Raw genomic sequence first — 18,369 nt, 5'->3', positions numbered from 1 at the left:
GCAGTCAATTCGCGTCTTTCAATAATTAACTGTAAGTCACTGTTTAATTTCTCTTTTTCGTTAAAGTATTTCTCCATTTCTTTCTACTGGCAAACTATATCAGCACGATTAAAGCAACGTTCGATCGATAAAATCTTCACCGCCAACTAATCTCTCTGATCGATTTTCAATTTTCAATTACATCGTCCATCTTTCATGAACGATCAACAAAAATTCCTTGAATCCTCGTCCAAGTGTTTTTAACTCTCGCCAAAATGTCTCTGTAACTTTGTAACAGCGCACGTAAGCTTCGATACGCAAAATCTTAGCTAAAGCTCGATCCATTCGCCAAACTATCCTCTGGAAATTGAACTTTCGAATAGAACGACACGATATATTGATGTGAAAAATCGACGTATCTGTTGGCATACGTCAGAGAAAAAATGGAAAGTCTCGGTGAAAAGAGGCAGACATGCCTGTCGTTTTGAGCCTCCGGATAAAACTAGTTCGCGGATGGCTGTTGAAGCCCGTTAGCCCTCTCCTTCTTTCTCCGTCGCGCGCGCGACTATTTAAATCTTTTGTAATAGCTACTGGCCAAGACGAGCTTCCACCAAGATTCTGTCGTCACGTGGCGACAAGAACGCTGTCCATGTTCAGCTTTCGTAGGATGTCTCCACTTCGAGCATCTTCTTTGGGGTGGTTTCCGCGGTTTCTTGGTGGTTTTAGCCACTTGAAATTTGTTTCTCGAAATTTCCAAGTAGCAAGAGGGTTTCCTAGAGTTGGGATAGTTCTTGGAGGCTGACCTTTGGTAAAATGTCGCCCTCTGACAAATTTCTCCTTATGGCGTCGATGATTTTTCTTTGGAAGAAGTTTCCTCCAAGTTTCTTCTTTCTCGCCTTTTTATCGCTTGTATGTTTTTGTTAAAAATGACAAATTTCTCGTGTATATTTTTTGTTGTCGATAATTGATAAGGTTTTTGAGGGTTACCTTAAGGGTATTTTAAAATGTAAATTAATGCTTGGTGACGACGTACCGAAATTTTATGACGTTAACGAAGAAACTTTTATTGTTTGGATAAAGTTAAATTGAAATTTTCCAGGAAAGAGATTTCCGGTGATGTTTGATCATTTGCTTGGATATATTTTCCCGCTAATTCCTATATTTTAGTGATGACAAGTTCTTCGAAAAAGTGTTCTGTATATAAATCGCGTGTCAAGTATCTTCGATCTTTGTTTCACGATAACTACAAGTTAAATTAATCGCTGCAAAAATAGCTCATCGTTAAGAAAACCAGACTTTCCTTTTTCTTAGTGTTTTTTTTTAAACATGCTCTTTCCATGCCTCAAAAATAATCATAAAAGTACAATCTGCTGTTATTTTAAACAAAACACAAAACAGACACTCGTCTTTTAAACACAGAATCTCGGGAGTAGCCGAAGAGGTCAGAGGAAAACTGATACAAGTGAGAAAATATTTCAATTGCAAGGACAATGAATAACGTTTGTGTTTTATAGAAACACATCTGTTTATTCTCAAACATTAAAACGTCAGATGTCATCGTTATCACGAAAAGACATATTTCCATTATTTTTTTTTTTTTTTTTTAAATGCGTTTACACCGCGTTTCTACTCGGTTCTTCGATTACGCTTCTTTACATTCTTTAAGATAATCTGCCTAAGTAGTCTCTGTACATAGAACATTTACTCTCAAACATTCCTTTTAAATGAACGTTTCATTTCATTTGATTTCGAAAATCTGTATCCATTTCTACATATAAATATGTCATACAAATAATGCCACATACAAATCATGCCATATGAAAAACAACTACACTTGTATTATTTTTCCACCAAGTTCTTCAACGATATCTGTTAGTAGAAATTATAACTTTTGGTAATTTCTTAGAATATACCTTAAAATAGCGCAATTCTCTCTTTTTAACGTTAATTACCTTCCAAACGTTCGAAACGCGTGTTGTGATTTAAACAAAAATACGACAGTTACTTTACATGTTCATCAAGTTCTTCCATTTTACCTGATACTAAAAATAATAGCTTTTATCGATTTTTAAAGGTATTGTTTAAAATAGCCTGTCCAAGTCTGACTAGCATTGCTTTAACTTTAAACATTCCTATTCAATTTCAACCCCGACGTCTTAGCAGTTCACCCATCTCGTGGCAACCACCAACTGACAGAGAAATAAATTTTTCGGTGTCTCAGATTTCATCCAACGTGATACAGCTACCGTGACGCAACACACGCCTTTTTCCCCCTAGGCAAAAAACACACGCATGAAAGAAAATACGCAGCCTCTAGGATGACGAATCGTTGATTAGGACGCGGCACGTTTCCTTCACGCTGCAATGTAATCTGTCAAGCGTTTTAAAAACGCCTGAAAATAATCCAGCGTGACGCAAGGGGCTGTATAGCTCTCGCTTGTCGAGTTTACAAGCCCCCCATGAAATTCTCAGATCCGTACAGGTAGAAGTAGTATGAGCACCGTGACAAAGAGGCGTGGAAATTATGGGGGGAATAGTGATCAATAGAGATTCGGTTCGAATCGAATAATTTTCACAAATGTTTCAAGTCTGATTGAATTTATTTGGTGAGAGGTTCTTGATGGAATTGTATTAGGTTGTTCGAGAAGTGTCTTTCTTTTACAGACCCGTCTTTTACAACGATGCATCTTTATACAAACACGAAACCTGATCTATCGAACGTTGTGATATTTATTTTGATAGAACAAAATGGATCATACGTAATTCGATAAAATAATGTGAATCCATTATCTCCTTATAAAACGAAAGAAACTTTTCGGACGACCTAATAACGTAGATAACTTTGTCAGAAGACTACTACAGAGATTACAGAGAATTACTATATTAGGAAGTACTTTTAGATGAACTTTTATTTTCTGAGAGATTGATTCAATAACTGTGCTATAGTAACGCAGACAATAATTTCCAAATATATATAAAACGATATTTTCTTTAAACCAATTTTTGTCTTCGAAGAAAGTTTCTTGTTGCATCGATATTAATTACATTTCTAATGAATATGTCTAAATCACTGTGTTATAGTAGCGATAAAATTAATTGGAAATATTGTACAAAATATTTTTATATTAACTTTACTGTTAAGAAATAAAATCTTGTTTTGGAAGAGATCGATTTTGAAAATTTGTTGCTCCTATTTCGATTCCGTAGGATTTATGAGTAAGCATCATCTGTTTCATTTATATTGGTTGGTATTTATAAAATTGTACTTTGCATATTATCACTCTTAACGGAATGACAATCAATAATTATGATACATTTACATGAAATTTCTCTATATTCATAATTTATTTCTATAAAGAAGTAGAACTACCCTCGTTCGTGTTTTTTAACAGGTAACATGATTTATAATTTGACAGAAATAAGAATGTTGAAGTAAACTGAGATACATCGAAAATTGAGATCTCAATATTTGTGATGAGAAATTTTTGCGCGAGATATTCACTTCCTATTGATTGTACGTAGTAGGAGTTTATCAGAATTGGAAAGCTATCAATTTACTAGGTAAAGCTGAAGACTAGGTTAAACGATCGAGTTAAAACATGAAAAGGTAAAACAAATTTCAATAACAGTTTCTCAGGAAACGTAAAGGATAATAAAGTTCGAGGCCTGAATCCACTTCGCCAATTTACGATTCTGACTCATTATTACAAACTCAGCTTTCAACAACGTCGAAACCTTATCAAAATGTTTTTATTCTATTGTATAGTTAACCAATGATAGTTGATTAACGTTTAAGACGCATTATATTATTTTTATTTTTAATATATAACTGTTAGAATATATAAAACATTAGAATAGAATTGTAGTAATATTATACGGAAGAATGAAAAATATTTTAAATAAAAGAAGACAAACTTGTCTGTACGTAGCATTTCAAAATTCTTTCGAAACTTATCATGTTCAAAAGTTTCTTTAGACACTTAGACGCGAGTATGAAGAGAAAGTTCTATAAATAAAAAAGCTTTAGAAAATATTTCCAAATTCATGTTTACTTTCTTATCGAGTTTTCTAATAACGCAATAATGAAGATTGCTCAACATGAACATTTCATGGTATTTAATAACTGTGTTTGATTTTGAAGATACGTTTTCTCCCGCTCATATGAACGGCGCTCTTCAAGAATCGGTATAGAGACGACATCTGGATTTCTAGAGCTTTGGTAGAACAAGCGTTTGCTGTGGGCGGGCATTGCTGCCAAAACAAAGCTTTTCTTGGCTCGATGGATAAACAAATTTTGAGAAAATAGCCGGCTTTTCGCGATTCTTCGCCGACATGAAAATATTCGACACGTTCTAAATGTTTCATCGTTATGTTGTATTTGTTCAGAAATTAGTTATCTTCCATCCCCCGCTACCTTCTTCCTACAGTACACCTTTGCTCTTTCAATTTATAACATTTGCAATTAAACATTTAGAGAACATCGTTACTTTGTATTTGACTTTTCATTTTCTAATGTTATATTGGGTTGACAACTAAGTGATTGCGGATTTTGTCATTAGATGGTATTGACAAAATCCGCAATCACTTAGTTGCCAACCCAATAGTATTATCATTTTGGTATTCTTTGTTATGCGATTTTTTCAAAGCTCTTTTGTTATATTTTCATTAGGCGAAATCTGCAATTAGTTTGTTTATATTTTCCTTTGGACATAATACGAGGATCATAGTAACTTTATTAGTTTCACCTTTTTCCTAAATAAAACTTGTTTTTATACAACAAAACAACTTTATTTCTTTAATATTCAAGGGAATTTTTAAAACAATAGTTATAAACATTCGTTTTTGTTGGAGTTTTAAATAGTTAGAATTTACGACCTATTTAGAATTTAGAGCATAATAAATTTGGAAAGACCACCATGTTCTCATTACTATCACACTGACAAATTTTCCAGAAAGTTTCATAGCGCTCTAGAACACGTAACACGTAGCATCTAAATCTTCCTTATGACTCGAATATTTTTCTCATGCCACAAACACCATTATCTCTGCTTACATAATCAGCCTGGTTACCAATATATTTTGACCTAAAATGTTTAGATAATACATAATGCACGTTTGTTCTCCGGAAAACTGGTAGATAAACCAAATCTATATCATAAATTTCTATCCGCATCGCTGCCAAAGGTATTATTCTTCTATATTTCACTGCTTCAGAAAATTCCACGAGAAATAAAAACAATTAGTACACTCACCATCATCGGAATCATTCAGTCATTGGTTTAAAATAGTGGCGAGATCCATTAAATCACTATTTTACATTCATTCACTTGTCTTCGTTCTTCTTCACAACGATGAAATTCAACAAAATTTCTTTCGCGAATCGAAGATGAAGAAAAATTCGATTTTCCATCTCCGAATTTTTAGCACAATACTCTTTCTAGTATTTTATTTTTATTTTGTTGCTCTTACCTTATACAAATATCAATTTATACCGTACGTTAGAGGTAGTATAAGTTCGAGATTTTGCAAGGTAAAGATCTATCACGAATAATTATGAAAATATGTTGGAAAATTCGAGAGATCGAGTGACTGGAACTGCGACAGCTGCCGGCCGGACACGAAGTTGGCGCGTTTGGCTAAGTTTCGAAAATAGTTCGCACCGGATTCGACGATGGTGTGTCTATTTGTAGCATAAAACAACCAGTCAGACTCGCCACGTTTAATTTACGAAACTCCCTAGCGATCTAGTAAAAACTATCTCCTCTTTCAGAAATATCTCGTTCATTTTTATTCTTCTTGTTCTTTGTTTTATCTTTTTCGTAATGAAACATTATTTTTGATTTTAATATCTTAACTTCATAACTTTAGGTATATAACCTTTTCCAAAACATTGTAAAATATGATATAGCGTTATCTCTGTTTCATAGTCGTTTCTTTTATTTTGAGAATATAGCAAGACTTTTGCTAAGACATAAAAGTAAAGCAGCTTAAAACAGCCTTCCTATGCTTTTATCTGAACACCCTTCACTTTATCTAATATCCAATTATTGCCGAATGTCCTTTATTCTTCGATATTACCTAGCATTTTTTGTCTGATATCCCATCTTTTATCTAATATTCCCCATAAATAATAATTGAAAAATTTTCCGAAAAGAAGGATCTATATGATCCATGACGAACATGTACGTACCGAGCACATGTTTTAGTCAAATAATTAAATTACCATTGTATTTCTTTCATAAATAAACAAAGAGAAAAGTTGATTGAAAGTTATCAAAATGATAAATTCAAACTAGTTAATACTAAAGCTGATTACGTAATTACTTAATATTCTCTAATATTAAACAACTAGAACTGAGACATCCGATGCGGTTTTGTCTCATTGAATCTTTTTCCAGGAACCTTTTCAATTCCGCTATATGCATTATAAACGTGTGGCACAGAATTGCTGAGTAGGAACAGCCCAGAACAGTAATTCTGACCTATGCTAACATAGTAATCCGGTAATATCATAAACTCTTTACCTTGCTCTACTTCAGCGTTAATATGAATAGTCCTCAGCCTCAGCTCTTCGTTCTCATAAATCATCCCTCTCGAGGACTTCCGGTCGAGCTTCCTGTTTGGTTTTACGCTGCAGTCTCTCCGCCTGGCCCTCAGCATCCCAGCGCCACCAACTCTGACACCAGTACCCGCCATCATTTCATTAATTCGACAGTGTCACAGTCACGATAAATGAAAAAAGAAGCGAAATATAAGAGAAGAAGAAATTCACTTCACCTAAGTGTTCCTTAGTCTACCGATTACAAACTCGTAACATGTCCTTTTTTTCTCTTTAAACTTAAACTTCTTTAGGATTAAACTCACTGTCCTCGATGCAGTTGTCTTCGAGTGAAGAATGCTAATAAGCAAAAATGTATGTTTTATGGGGAACAAGGAGGGACGTTCCGTTGGTTGATTTTTACTTGTGTCTTCTTGTAGCTTTACGATCAGCTGTGAGCCATTTCATGCAGTTTGTACTTTCACTTGATGCCCGTGGACGCGTTAAAACATATTGCGCCATTAAGAAGCGAGTTTAAAGTCTTGAGAGAGAGAGAAGCGGCGTGTTCAAGTGGCGTTTAATCTTACGTGAAGCTTTTAAATTGGATTTGTGGCGCTGAACTTCCCTCAGATTTTCTTCTTTATGGGCTTCTCTCGAAATTTTTCTTCCTTCCAACTATCTCCAATCGTTCTTTCCCTAATCTTTTTGGGATATTAACTTTCACGTCTTTTAATTTCCCTTTCTATTAATTTTCTTCCTACCTTAGATGCCTTGCATCTTATTTCGGTGTTACCAATATAACTAATATCGATTTCGAATTGTATTTTAGATGTCTGGAATCATTTTGTATCTTGGAAATTGTCTTAGATTTTATTCCCGCTTTTTCTACGTTCTTAAATAATTGCATGTCAGTAATTCCAGGATTTGTTAATTTCCCTCTGTTAGAATTCCATCGAGTTAAATAATCAAGTTAAATAATGATTGTTTGATTTCTCACTTAAACTTCTCTCAAGCCTGTTCCTCTCACTTTCCCTTTTCTAAATCTTTTAAGATTTCATATTTTCTCAGATTTTTCAGAAATATCTATCTCAGAATCTTCGCTTCGATCATATCAGACTTTTTCTTCTCTTTTCCAGAACCAACCTCACGCTCTTAAATTCGGCCCAAATTCTATCCCGCTTCTAAAATTTCTCACGCGTATTATTCTCTCTCTCTCTCTCTCTCTCTCTCTCACTCTCTCTCTCCTACCACTCCTCTATCATTCGATTTTCAACTTCACATACACCTTTCACTTCCTCTGGCCTGCAAACCATAAACCGGAATAAGAAAATTCCATCCAACCTACGCCCTCGTTCTCAAGAATCAATGTCCATAAAAATGGGCGTAGAAATTCCAGAAAAATTGCAAGTTGGATCGAAGCGTCGCGCGACCAGCTCGATCGTAAGACAAGGCCCTTTTCATCGGAAACGGCATGCTTTCCATCGAGCTGCCGCGCGTCCGCGCCAAACCCGAAAGAATTTGCATCATTCGTTCGTTTATCACGCGTTGTTCCTCCGGCGCAATTTGCCTGCCCATTATTCAAGCGTTTATCAGCGTTTTCGAGCGCCCCAGCCCCCTTCTCCTCTTGCACGCTGCTTTTGTCCTTGTGTATTTCTTTCAATTTATTCGCGCGTCCTCCGGCATTTTATCCGAGATGTTCCGCCGCTTCCGGCTTCCCTCTCGCTTCGATTCGCCGGGATTTATTCGCGCCGCTGATCCGAATTTATCGCGCACGAATTTTTTCTACCGCCACAAGTTGCTGTCAAGGGTCGAAGCTGGTTTTCCATGGGACTTGGGACCAACCGTTTCCAGTGAACTTTGAAAACATTTGCTACTTCCTTCGTCTCTTTCTCTTACCGGATTCTTTTCAAATCCTATTCAGAGAGGATTTTGAAGAAGATTCCTTCCTGTTGGACATTAGATCGCATTGTTCGATTTGATATTTGAGATCGCTAGGTTGGCTTTCTGACGTAGTTAGTCGTTGAGACGTTGAAGATTTTCAATATCAAATTTCTTTTCCATGGTATTGATACTTGTTGAGAACTAAATATTCGAGTATTTGAACCTAATTATAAGGTTAATTCCGTCTTCCTTTCGTTTCTGTTGCTTGAAAATGATTCGATGTGTAGTTGCAACGCTGTTGTGCTTCCAATGATTTTAAAAAATATCTTCTGTATTCAAGATTCTTCAAACTGATCTTCAGAAAGTCTACAGATATATCTGAGTTAAATTAAATCCTTCGAGTTATCTTCTAGATCCAGTTTGATAGATAGATTCATTTGATGACTGGATCATTTCTCTGAAAAATAAAATATTAATGTTACTTGTTAAGATTATTGATGTTGTATAGATTTTTAAAAATCCAATTCAGATTAACTTACCTACACATTTCGTACGTAATAAATTTCAAACACGTTTGAAAGAAATTTTGAAATTTCAATGTTTCATATTTGATACTTTAATTTCTTCGAAGTTAAAAAATTTGTTTCTTAAATACGATAAATTAGTAATCGGATTTGAAATGTATAATTCAAGGTTTCTAACGATGATTAATTGTTACGTAAATGATTGTAAAGGATTATTGTGGTAACACGCGTGAGGACTCGTTTTGATTTAAACAGTTTATTTCACGGCGCGTTGAGCACGAGAAACAACCGAAACCCGAAATACAACTAAATAACTTGCAATCAGCTAATCAGCTTGAACACTGAAATCGAACAAAGTGCTCGGATAATCAAAATTGTAATTCTTGCCTAAATAAACCGCTGAATGCAATTAGTTGGAACGTGTGGGAAAATCAGTGAAATATTGAAATTAAATTCGAAAATTATTTGTTTATAATACACATTTCCTGTACGCCTTTGGTATTATCTGAATTTCACAGTCAATTTCATATGATATTTTCAAAAAACAACGAAATACATGACTCAGAATTAAAAGAACAAATTGCAGAAATATTCTAATTTAAAAATTGAACCTTAAAGACTTTCCATAGAATATTTTACCGTAGAATACACTTCCTTATACATTTCGACTACTTATTTATTTCGAAGTTCTAGTTGCTACTTCTCAACTAATAGTTGCTACTTCTTTTAATACAGTAGAGTTTGAGAATTAGGGCATGATAATAATAAATTCAAAAGAAAAAAGCAGGAAGAGAAACTCATTATTTTGTGTGAAATTTACGAACAAACAAAACCTTCTTAATATACATTAAACAATGAACGAAAAAATGCACAGTTAATTATCATATAGCAGAAATATTATTGGGAACGAAATAATTAAAAAATCTCCTGTAATTAAATGTAATATCTAATCAGAATAAAATCCGTAATCAAGATACATTTTTATATTCGCGAGTAAACAAAGTCCTGCTTGATACAGATCAAATAACGAACATTAAACGCAGCTACAGCCACAATTCCATATATATAAAATTATTTGAAACGAAGCAATTGAAAATAAAAATAAGTGGACAAGTAGTGGAGTCGCAACTATTTCCTATACCTGTTTGCTTATTTTTGTCTCCGACTGTATCGCACATATCCAATTGCTCACGTTCGTATCTGTTTCATATATCGTGTCATATATATATCATATTCAAAGCATTAACCCTTTCGCTACGGGCGGCTTTTCCGCCGCGCCAAAACAGTGTACAGTGCGCGAGGAAGATCGTCAGCGGCCGCGTTTACGCCTCACTGTAAACCTAGGTGTTCTGACGGTGTTTTTCGTAGAAAAATAAGTTTCCTTGAAACAGAGTATTTGTAACTTCTTAACACACTTTTAATTACAATTTGGAAACAGAAAGATTACAGAATATAATAATATGATATAATATAATATAATTGTATGACACTAATAGCTTTTAATGATGGTATTGCATATGGTATTTTTCGAAACATGGTGTTACACATAGGCTAACATCGCAAATCTGCCACTGGTATCGTGATTCGTTCCACAGTTCCCATCAAACGATTATAATCGACGACACATTTTGATTTTTGAATCATTTTTTGCGTGGCATAATGACGTTTCGTGTGAACAAATTCTTCATTGTGGAAAGAGGACTCTTGTCACACCATTTTATTGTTAATAAAAGGCTGGAGGATAGATTAGGTTGTCCGGAAAGTATCTTCCGTTTTATGAAGAAATCGATTTTGTTCTGTTGAGATAAACACCGCGACATTTCGCAGATTGGTTCCACGTTTATATGAAGGTGCACTGTTGTAAGAAACACGTTTGCGAAAGAAAGACACTTTTCGGACAACCTGATACAATACTCGTCGTATGTACAATACGCGGCATCTTACGCACAGCGACTATAGCCGCCCGTATTAGCGAAAGGATTAAAGAAACTTGATCGAAAAATCTCGCTATAAACAGCATTTCGGCGAAAGGAAAATCAGCCAAGTAGAAAAGCAAAAGGCGAAAAAAGAAGATCGTGTCCGGCACAAAGAGCTGACCAACTGCGATGTCGAGACAAGGAAAACACCGCTGAAGACAAATCGAATAAACATGTGTTCAAAGAGCTCTCGTATGCTATGAAATTGAAGCCCTTCCAGGGGAAAAAAGCAGCGAAATAGCACAAAAATGAATTATTCACGGAAGAGAAAATGGGAGGGAAGCAGCTTGAAAAATTTGCTGGGTCGAAAATCCAGGTCGACCGCAGCTTCATCTTGGTTTCAAGCGTTCCCTGGCGAGCTGTCCCGAGGGATGGTCGATTAAAGCGTCCGCCGGCGGGCCGATTCGGCCTTAAAGGCGCGGCACTCGCGCTTCCCGCTGCAGATATACATGGAATAGGAAAACATTCTCGGCGGAAAGCCGAGGTAGAACATAAATCTATGCTTTGAAGACCGTTTTTGGCTATAGCTCTTTCCCTCTCCTACGGCGGCGGCCGTGCTCTCTGTGTACAGTACACGGAGTCTGACGACGTGACATCAAAGAGCAAGAGGCCTGGGAGAGGCTGCCGCGAAAGGCAGACAGCATGAAAGCACAGGTGCATATCGTCGTGTCACTCGTTTGTGGGCTGCTGCGTGCGTTACTTTTCCGTGGACGAGGATTCAGAGCAAAACGGGGAGGGGGAGGAGGAGATTTAGGAAAGAAGCAGTGAGAGGGGTGTAGGACGTAGGGGAAGTTTCAAAGCTGGAGGAACGGATGGGATAGAGAAGAGTGATAGGGACAGATTGGAATACAAAAAAGGGATAGAAACCAGAAGAAGAAAATAGATTAGAATAGAATAGAAGAAAATAGATTTGAGAATGGGGGATAATAGAGAAGTTGATTGGAAGGAAAAGACGTTGCTGGTGTTAAAAGAGGAAATGAAAAGATATATGGTTAATGCTGAGGAAAGTGATGAATGAATAGAGAAGTGGAAAAAGGAAGGGATGGAAAAGCGATTGATGATACTAGCGATTGTGGATTATTATGAATGAAAGCTACTGCAGGATTAAATTAAGGAAATAAGAAAATAGGAGCTTTGGAAGGAAGAGATATTATTATCTAGTGCTGGACGAATGGAATGATTTAAACACGTAGCAGGGATTTGCTATGATTAAACGATTGAGAAATAGACGAGGGCTAGAGATGAATGAAAAGTAGTGGAAGATTGGAAAATGAGGAAACTGAGCATGTAGCTTAAAAAAGGGAGACGTTCTTTGTGCATGGAAGATATAGCACTAGAAATAAGAATAACGAATAAACGAAAAGATTTGAAGCTAGAGGAATAATTAATTCAAAGGAAGTGAGAGATTAAGAAATAACAGAGAAGAAAGGGATAGGGCAATGCGAATGAAAGAAATGGTTGAAATGAAGGAAAATAGACAAAAGTTGGGCAGAGGATAAAAAGAATGAAGAGGAAAGTGTTTAAAGGCAAAAGAACAATTAATTGGTTATTTATCGATACTAAAGCAATGAAAATTTAGAGAATATGGAAAAAATTAGAAAATGATAAACGTAGAAGAAAATGACTAGGAAATAGGAAACTGATGAACACGAAAGAAAGAAATGATCGTCGTATGAAAAATAAATTATAACAGTAAGATGAAACAAAACAAAACAGAAATGGTAAAATAGTAGAAATGACAATGAAAGGAGAATTATAAGAACAATGAGATGTTTAAATAGAATAGAAAGGAGAGGTGAAAAACAAGAATTGGTTAAAACAGAAAGGCTAATTTTCAGGACAATAGAAAATTAAGAATAAGGTATAAAACGAAGAAGTCACGTGGAAGGAAGAATCGCAAAAGCGAACAAAGGTATTGAGATATTGGAAGAGAAGTAGAAGCGAAACATGTACCTCCTGAAACTTAATTAGAAAGGAATAGCTGAAAGAAATGCCAGGAAATGAAGAAATGATTCTAAAGAGAGATTGTAGTTGAAGAAACTTTGAAACGATGAAAGGAAGAAAAAAGGAAGGTAATCGAAACAAAGCAACGTAAAAGGAACGACACTGAATGAAGAAGCGCGAGAGGTTTAACAAACGGAGAGAAAAAAAGAGAATCAAGGAGAATGGACGTTGAGAGGAAGCCTAGAGAAAGGGAGGTTAAAAGAAAGTGAAATGAAGTCACAGAAACCTAAAGGAAAGCAAGCCTAAAAAAGAGATTTTAAAGAGGAGAGATCGGAAAGATGAAGAAGACGAGAAATGAAAAATTCAAGAAATAAGGCACAGAGCGTAGCTTAAAGTAAAAAATATCCGTCAAGAATGATGTGATACTATGAAAATGAAAAAAATTAGAACAGAAAGTTTAAAAATTTGTAAAAGAAAGATTTAAGAAGATTAGGAATATTCGAAAATAATGGTCTAAGAAGAAGGAGAAATGGTAAGAAAATTGAAAAAAAGAACATTGCAAATATTTAAGACAACATTTGTAGAAACTTCAGAAACCACAGATTCAAAAATAGGACTGCAACAAATACCAAATACCAAGAGCAAAGAAATACAGTTACTATGATGAGGATAAAATGTGAAAAAAATAGGAAGCAAAAAGGAGAGCTTTAGTAAAAACAGATTTTAAAGGTTGAAAAGAGAAGACGTCAACAAAAGACATAGAGAGGTAGATTAAAGGAGATCTTATAGAAAGGCGGATCAAAAGATACGAGAACTCGAGACAGAGGGAAGTATGGAGAAGGATCTAAATAGGCAAGAATTAAAAGAGAGGGATTTAGAAGAAGTGTTCTTCATCTATGGAAGGGAACGAGAACCTAGAGAGACGGGGGTCAGAAACTAAAGAGATTAAGGCATGGAATCCTAGAAAAGGGGAGCTCAAAGAGACGTACACGCGGATTAAGAGAGAAGGGGATCGAATGAAGAAGGATTAAGAGTCAAAGATTTCGAAAAAAAAAGAGGCACTGGTACAGAAAGGACGCAAGCAGATATGCGCGTGTAAGAATAAAGGAATGAGCAAAAATGAGTCAGGAGTTAGAACCAGAATACGAATTTTGTTCGAACAAAAAGGTGTTACCAAAATCATTTTACAAAATAGAACGATAAATGTTAATTACAGAAGCTACTTTAATAGCCACTTTATTATTTATGAAAACAATGAGATTGATTTATTTATCAGAAAGGTAAAGAAATTTTAAAATATTGTATGAAAAATAATATTTCAAGCTGAAGAAGGAAACGTTCCAAAATGAACAAAAATAATAAACACTGCGATGGTAAAAATCAAGAGAGAAAAAGTGAAATGAAAATGTAATGAAAAACTAAATCATACGATTAACCTGAAATATATATGAAAGAACAATGGTGTCTAGTAGAATAAGAAATAATTTAAGGGGCAGAAGGATAAGGGCAGATAGGAAATAAAGGTAAATTATTACAGGACGAAGTTTGTCCAATAAAGTCTTTGACAACGTACAGGCGCAATTGATTTATAAACAATTCGCTGGGAAGTGCTTCCTCTGTAATTGTTTTGAATTTCCTCGGATGCCGTAATTAGAAAAGAAAAAACAGGAATTTTCAAACGCCTTGCAGTCTGATGATTATTGTTGCATCAGCGGAAGCGAGGTTAATTTGTTCAAAGAACCGTGCTTTGCCTGGCTATGTTTAAGTAGATATGTTTGTTTGCTCTGTGTCTGATCCGGTACGGTGTTACTCTACTGTCGCCGATTATTAAAATTTATTTTCCTATTTTCACGAATCTTCCTGTGTTCACAGCTTCAATTAGTATTTATTTTTATCAACGTAATTCTCAATATTTCGGTCTCTTGTTATTTCTATTTTTAATTTTATTTCGTGCCGATCTTCCATTGCTTCGCTTAAAAAAACAACTCCCTTTCTGAGAAATTTTATCCAAATGTAAATTCAGAAATCAAATTCTTCAAAATGATTACTTTAGTATTGACCTTGCTGCGTTTTTTCCATCATCTTCGATCTGATCGTATTTCCCTAATAGTTAAAAAATATTTCAAGATTCAGGTAAATACGACAAAAGCCTGTTATTAAGTACGCGTGATTTGTTGTTTCAAATTATAATTTTAAATTAAAACTTCTTTTTGAAAGTCAAACCTCGATTAAAAGTTTGTTTGTTTGTTGAAACAAGAGCAGCATTGGAATATAAAAATTCAATTCGCAGGATTAAATACGAAAGAGATGTACAGATATAGAATGTTATTCATTTTTCTTCCTTCTTTATCCTGTTCCTCTTGCATTAACAAATTACCAGTGTTCTTTTCTTTTCTTTTTCGTTCTGATTTAATATAATAACCACATAATAATGAAATTATGAAAATTTATCTAACAGTTATTTAAAAATAGAATTATTGTTAGAAGAGATAGAATTATTATAAATTTCAAGATAATTTAGCTTTTTGTAATTTTTTATTTTAATCAAATAGTAAATTTTCTTTATACTTACTTTTTATTTTTACTTTTGATTTTTACGATTTTGTTTTTACGTTTGCAAGAATCTCTCCCTCGCACATGGAACTTTATGTTGGAATCTTCACCAAAGTTTATCCAATTGTTCGAGGCTTCAATGTTCGTTATATTGGGTGCTGTGAACAAAAACTAACATGAAAATAATATTCCAGCGTTAGAAGGTAACCAATTATCCATATTTTCTGCTTGAATTTTGCCCAATATCTAAAAGAAACTAATTCGAGTTTATAAATCTATAAAACTTATTTAATTCTTTTATAAAATAAAACTTTTTCTATGTCACAATTTATTATTATTACGCAGGAATACGATAAAAGTAGATAACAGGAATTACATAATAGTGACATATTTTTCGCAAGACGTTAAATTTGTGTTACTTGTAAAATCGATATAAGAACCAATGCTAGAATCATCTTAAAACAAGTAGTTATAAAAACAGAAAAATAATCAGCAGCTGAAATATGAATCGATATAGGAATCATTATGTCAAATAAATTTCCATTCGTTCCAACAGTTATTCGCAATAATGAGTCTATTTTAGAAAAAGCAAAATTGATGATGAACAGAATCGTATCCTTCTGTTTACAAATTGTACACCAAATTTTAATACAAGATGATCAGATCTGTATCAATATTTTCCTTCGTCGCTATATATCAATTAGTTAATACCGAATCGTAAAATGAATATCGTATCAAATGAAGCAACACGTCCATTACGCGGAAAAGAGGAGACAAAATTTTCAAATGACAATCAACGGAAGTTTGAAACTACCTTCTTCATTTTTCCTTCAATATTTTTTCCCTATTCCACTTGGGGAAGTTTGCGGGGGTGGAAACGAAGTTCCACGGTTTCACGGCTCTTCCGACGAAATATTCGTAATCACGTTCATTTGAACGCGGATGCATTTTAATAGCGGGAGCGAATCGCAGGCAACTCGGTTCGGAAAGTTGTCACGCTGTCGGGCAAAAACTTAGACCTCGTTAAGGCGCCGAGGTGCATTTGCGTGACACTCATCAAAGCAACGGCGAGCTTCCTTCAAGAAGGCGGAGAAGGATTAACGAAGAGGAGTGTCCTTTCTTGCGTTGTTCGCAAACTTCGTAAATTTTTTTGATAAACGCGTCGATGAATTTAGTCGGCAGTTGTATATATAAATTTTTGACGAAACCCGAGATTCATGAAGAATAATTTTAATTCTTGAAGGATTTTGTTATTCAAGGTGTGTAGTTTAGTTTTGTCTAAATAATTAATATTTCTAAAATGACCTTATATGGCATTTAAAAATTTTAGTCCTGCAAGGTGATGAGCGTTTTTTAAATATTCTTTCCAAATTAGTAAAGGATATACTTTATTTCTATTTTTTTACTTCCTTTGAAATAATATTTATTTAGTTTAGTTGCTCAAATTATATAATTCTTTTTAATTAACTTTAAGTTGCGCGTGAGATTTTTAATTCTTTGAAACCGTAATGTCTTTTAGATTATTATAAATTACAACTTTTTCAAATTTAACGAATAATGTTCCTCTAATAGTAAAAATTCTTCTAATTAGTTTGAATTATAAATAAGCTATTCCGAATAAACGATTAGCCATTTTGTAAAAATGAAAAATCTAATTGTGATCTTTGTAATTTCAATTGAAAGTTCAAATTTTCATCCATTTTAAAATTAGATAGTTTGTTAACCCGACTGGCTCATAAATCACGGCTAGGTTCGTAAATAAGAAGTCACAAGTGAAAAATCGCAGAACACTGCAGGAATACTGGCTACGTTAAACAAGACGCAGAACTACCAACACTACTTAATTTTGATTTTTATTACGATGTCGAATTTACAATGGAATTTTCCTAACGAAAGAGTGGCTATCTTTTAAATTATTAATTCAAATAATCAATAGCAGTATAACAAAATTTCGTATAAACAAGTTCGTAAATATATACAACCTTTTTCTGTCGGCCATCCCACATAATTCCTCATATAAATACGAGATCATAAACGTACAGTACCATTTGTAATATATTCTTTTTCAATTCCAAAATAGCCGGATAATCGATGTACGTAACAAATGTGTTTATTGTAGGAACAAAAATTGGATCACGATTATATTCGACACGAGTTCGATTCGGGAGCGTTTTACAGACGCAAAACATGCTATGGCCACCTGGTGGTGGCGCAATTTAATGATTTCCGGTAGCGATTTTCGATACGCATTTCGATGACCATGAGTTACGTTCGATAGAGTCGAGAACGTAAAGCAGATAAACTGCCAGAATGAAATTGCACGATCATCATTTTCTAGAGAAAACTTCGCTTCCCAGTTTCCTTCAAGTTTGTTCGTAACTTCTACCATCCCTGTTCCAAACGATTACGAAATTTTAGCTCAGTTCGATAAGGTCATTACGATTTTGACCACTTTTTCAATGTTCAGACTATTATCAGAATCCCGATATGATAATTCAGTTGCTCGACAAACTTAAAATTCCCAAAATTAGCATATGTAGCTTCTTGTTCATGAAAAGTGTAAAAAAAAAACATTCTAAATTTCCAAATAATTCGAGGATCTCGAGGCATTCAAAAAACTGAATGAATCAAAATAATCCAGGGAATCGAAAGCTCCGGAGAATCCAAGGAATATAAAAAATTGTAAGATCCAAAATATAGAATGTATTGAAAGATCGAAAAATCCAGAAAATTCACAGAATCCACTGAATATAGGAAATTCGAGAAATTCCAGAAATTAAAAGATACTAAATGAAACAAAATAATCCAATGAATCCACGGTGAATGTAAGGAATCCAATAAATTTGAAGACTCGAAGTGTACAAAATGTTCAAGAGATCTAATATTTCAAGAATTTAAAAGTTCGAGGAGTTCAAATCTCTGGGAATCCTTTAGAATCAAATTGATTAATACAAATCTTATTTATAATATTATA

General features: G+C 34.4%; 2 protein-coding genes across 10 annotated transcripts in view; one reads left to right on the top strand and one right to left on the bottom strand.

Annotated features, from left to right (window-relative positions):
* LOC122570163 (tyrosine-protein kinase transmembrane receptor Ror) overlaps positions 1–18,369 on the top strand; it is a 352,187-nt gene that overhangs the window by 120,825 nt on the left and 212,993 nt on the right. The gene's annotated exons all lie outside the window — the stretch shown is intronic.
* Positions 1–18,369, bottom strand: part of LOC122570165 — a 64,465-nt gene that overhangs the window by 31,927 nt on the left and 14,169 nt on the right. For 4 of the 5 annotated variants that reach the window (XM_043732144.1, XM_043732143.1, XM_043732147.1 and 1 more), the window contains exons 2-3: positions 15,415–15,553; positions 6,504–8,855 (exon numbers count right to left, since the gene is read on the bottom strand). In XM_043732144.1, coding sequence (XP_043588079.1) covers positions 6,504–6,678 — 175 coding nt within the window. In that variant the 5' untranslated portion in view covers positions 6,679–8,855; positions 15,415–15,553. The remainder of the gene's footprint in view (positions 1–6,503; positions 8,856–15,414; positions 15,554–18,369) is intronic. The other variant, XM_043732146.1, reaches the window with a different exon arrangement.

Source organism: Bombus pyrosoma, linkage group LG8 (assembly GCF_014825855.1).
Source record: "Bombus pyrosoma isolate SC7728 linkage group LG8, ASM1482585v1, whole genome shotgun sequence".
NCBI lineage: Eukaryota > Metazoa > Arthropoda > Insecta > Hymenoptera > Apidae > Bombus > Bombus pyrosoma.
The sequence above is the reverse complement of the archived record's forward strand: the minus strand, read 5'-3'. Positions and strand labels throughout refer to the sequence as shown.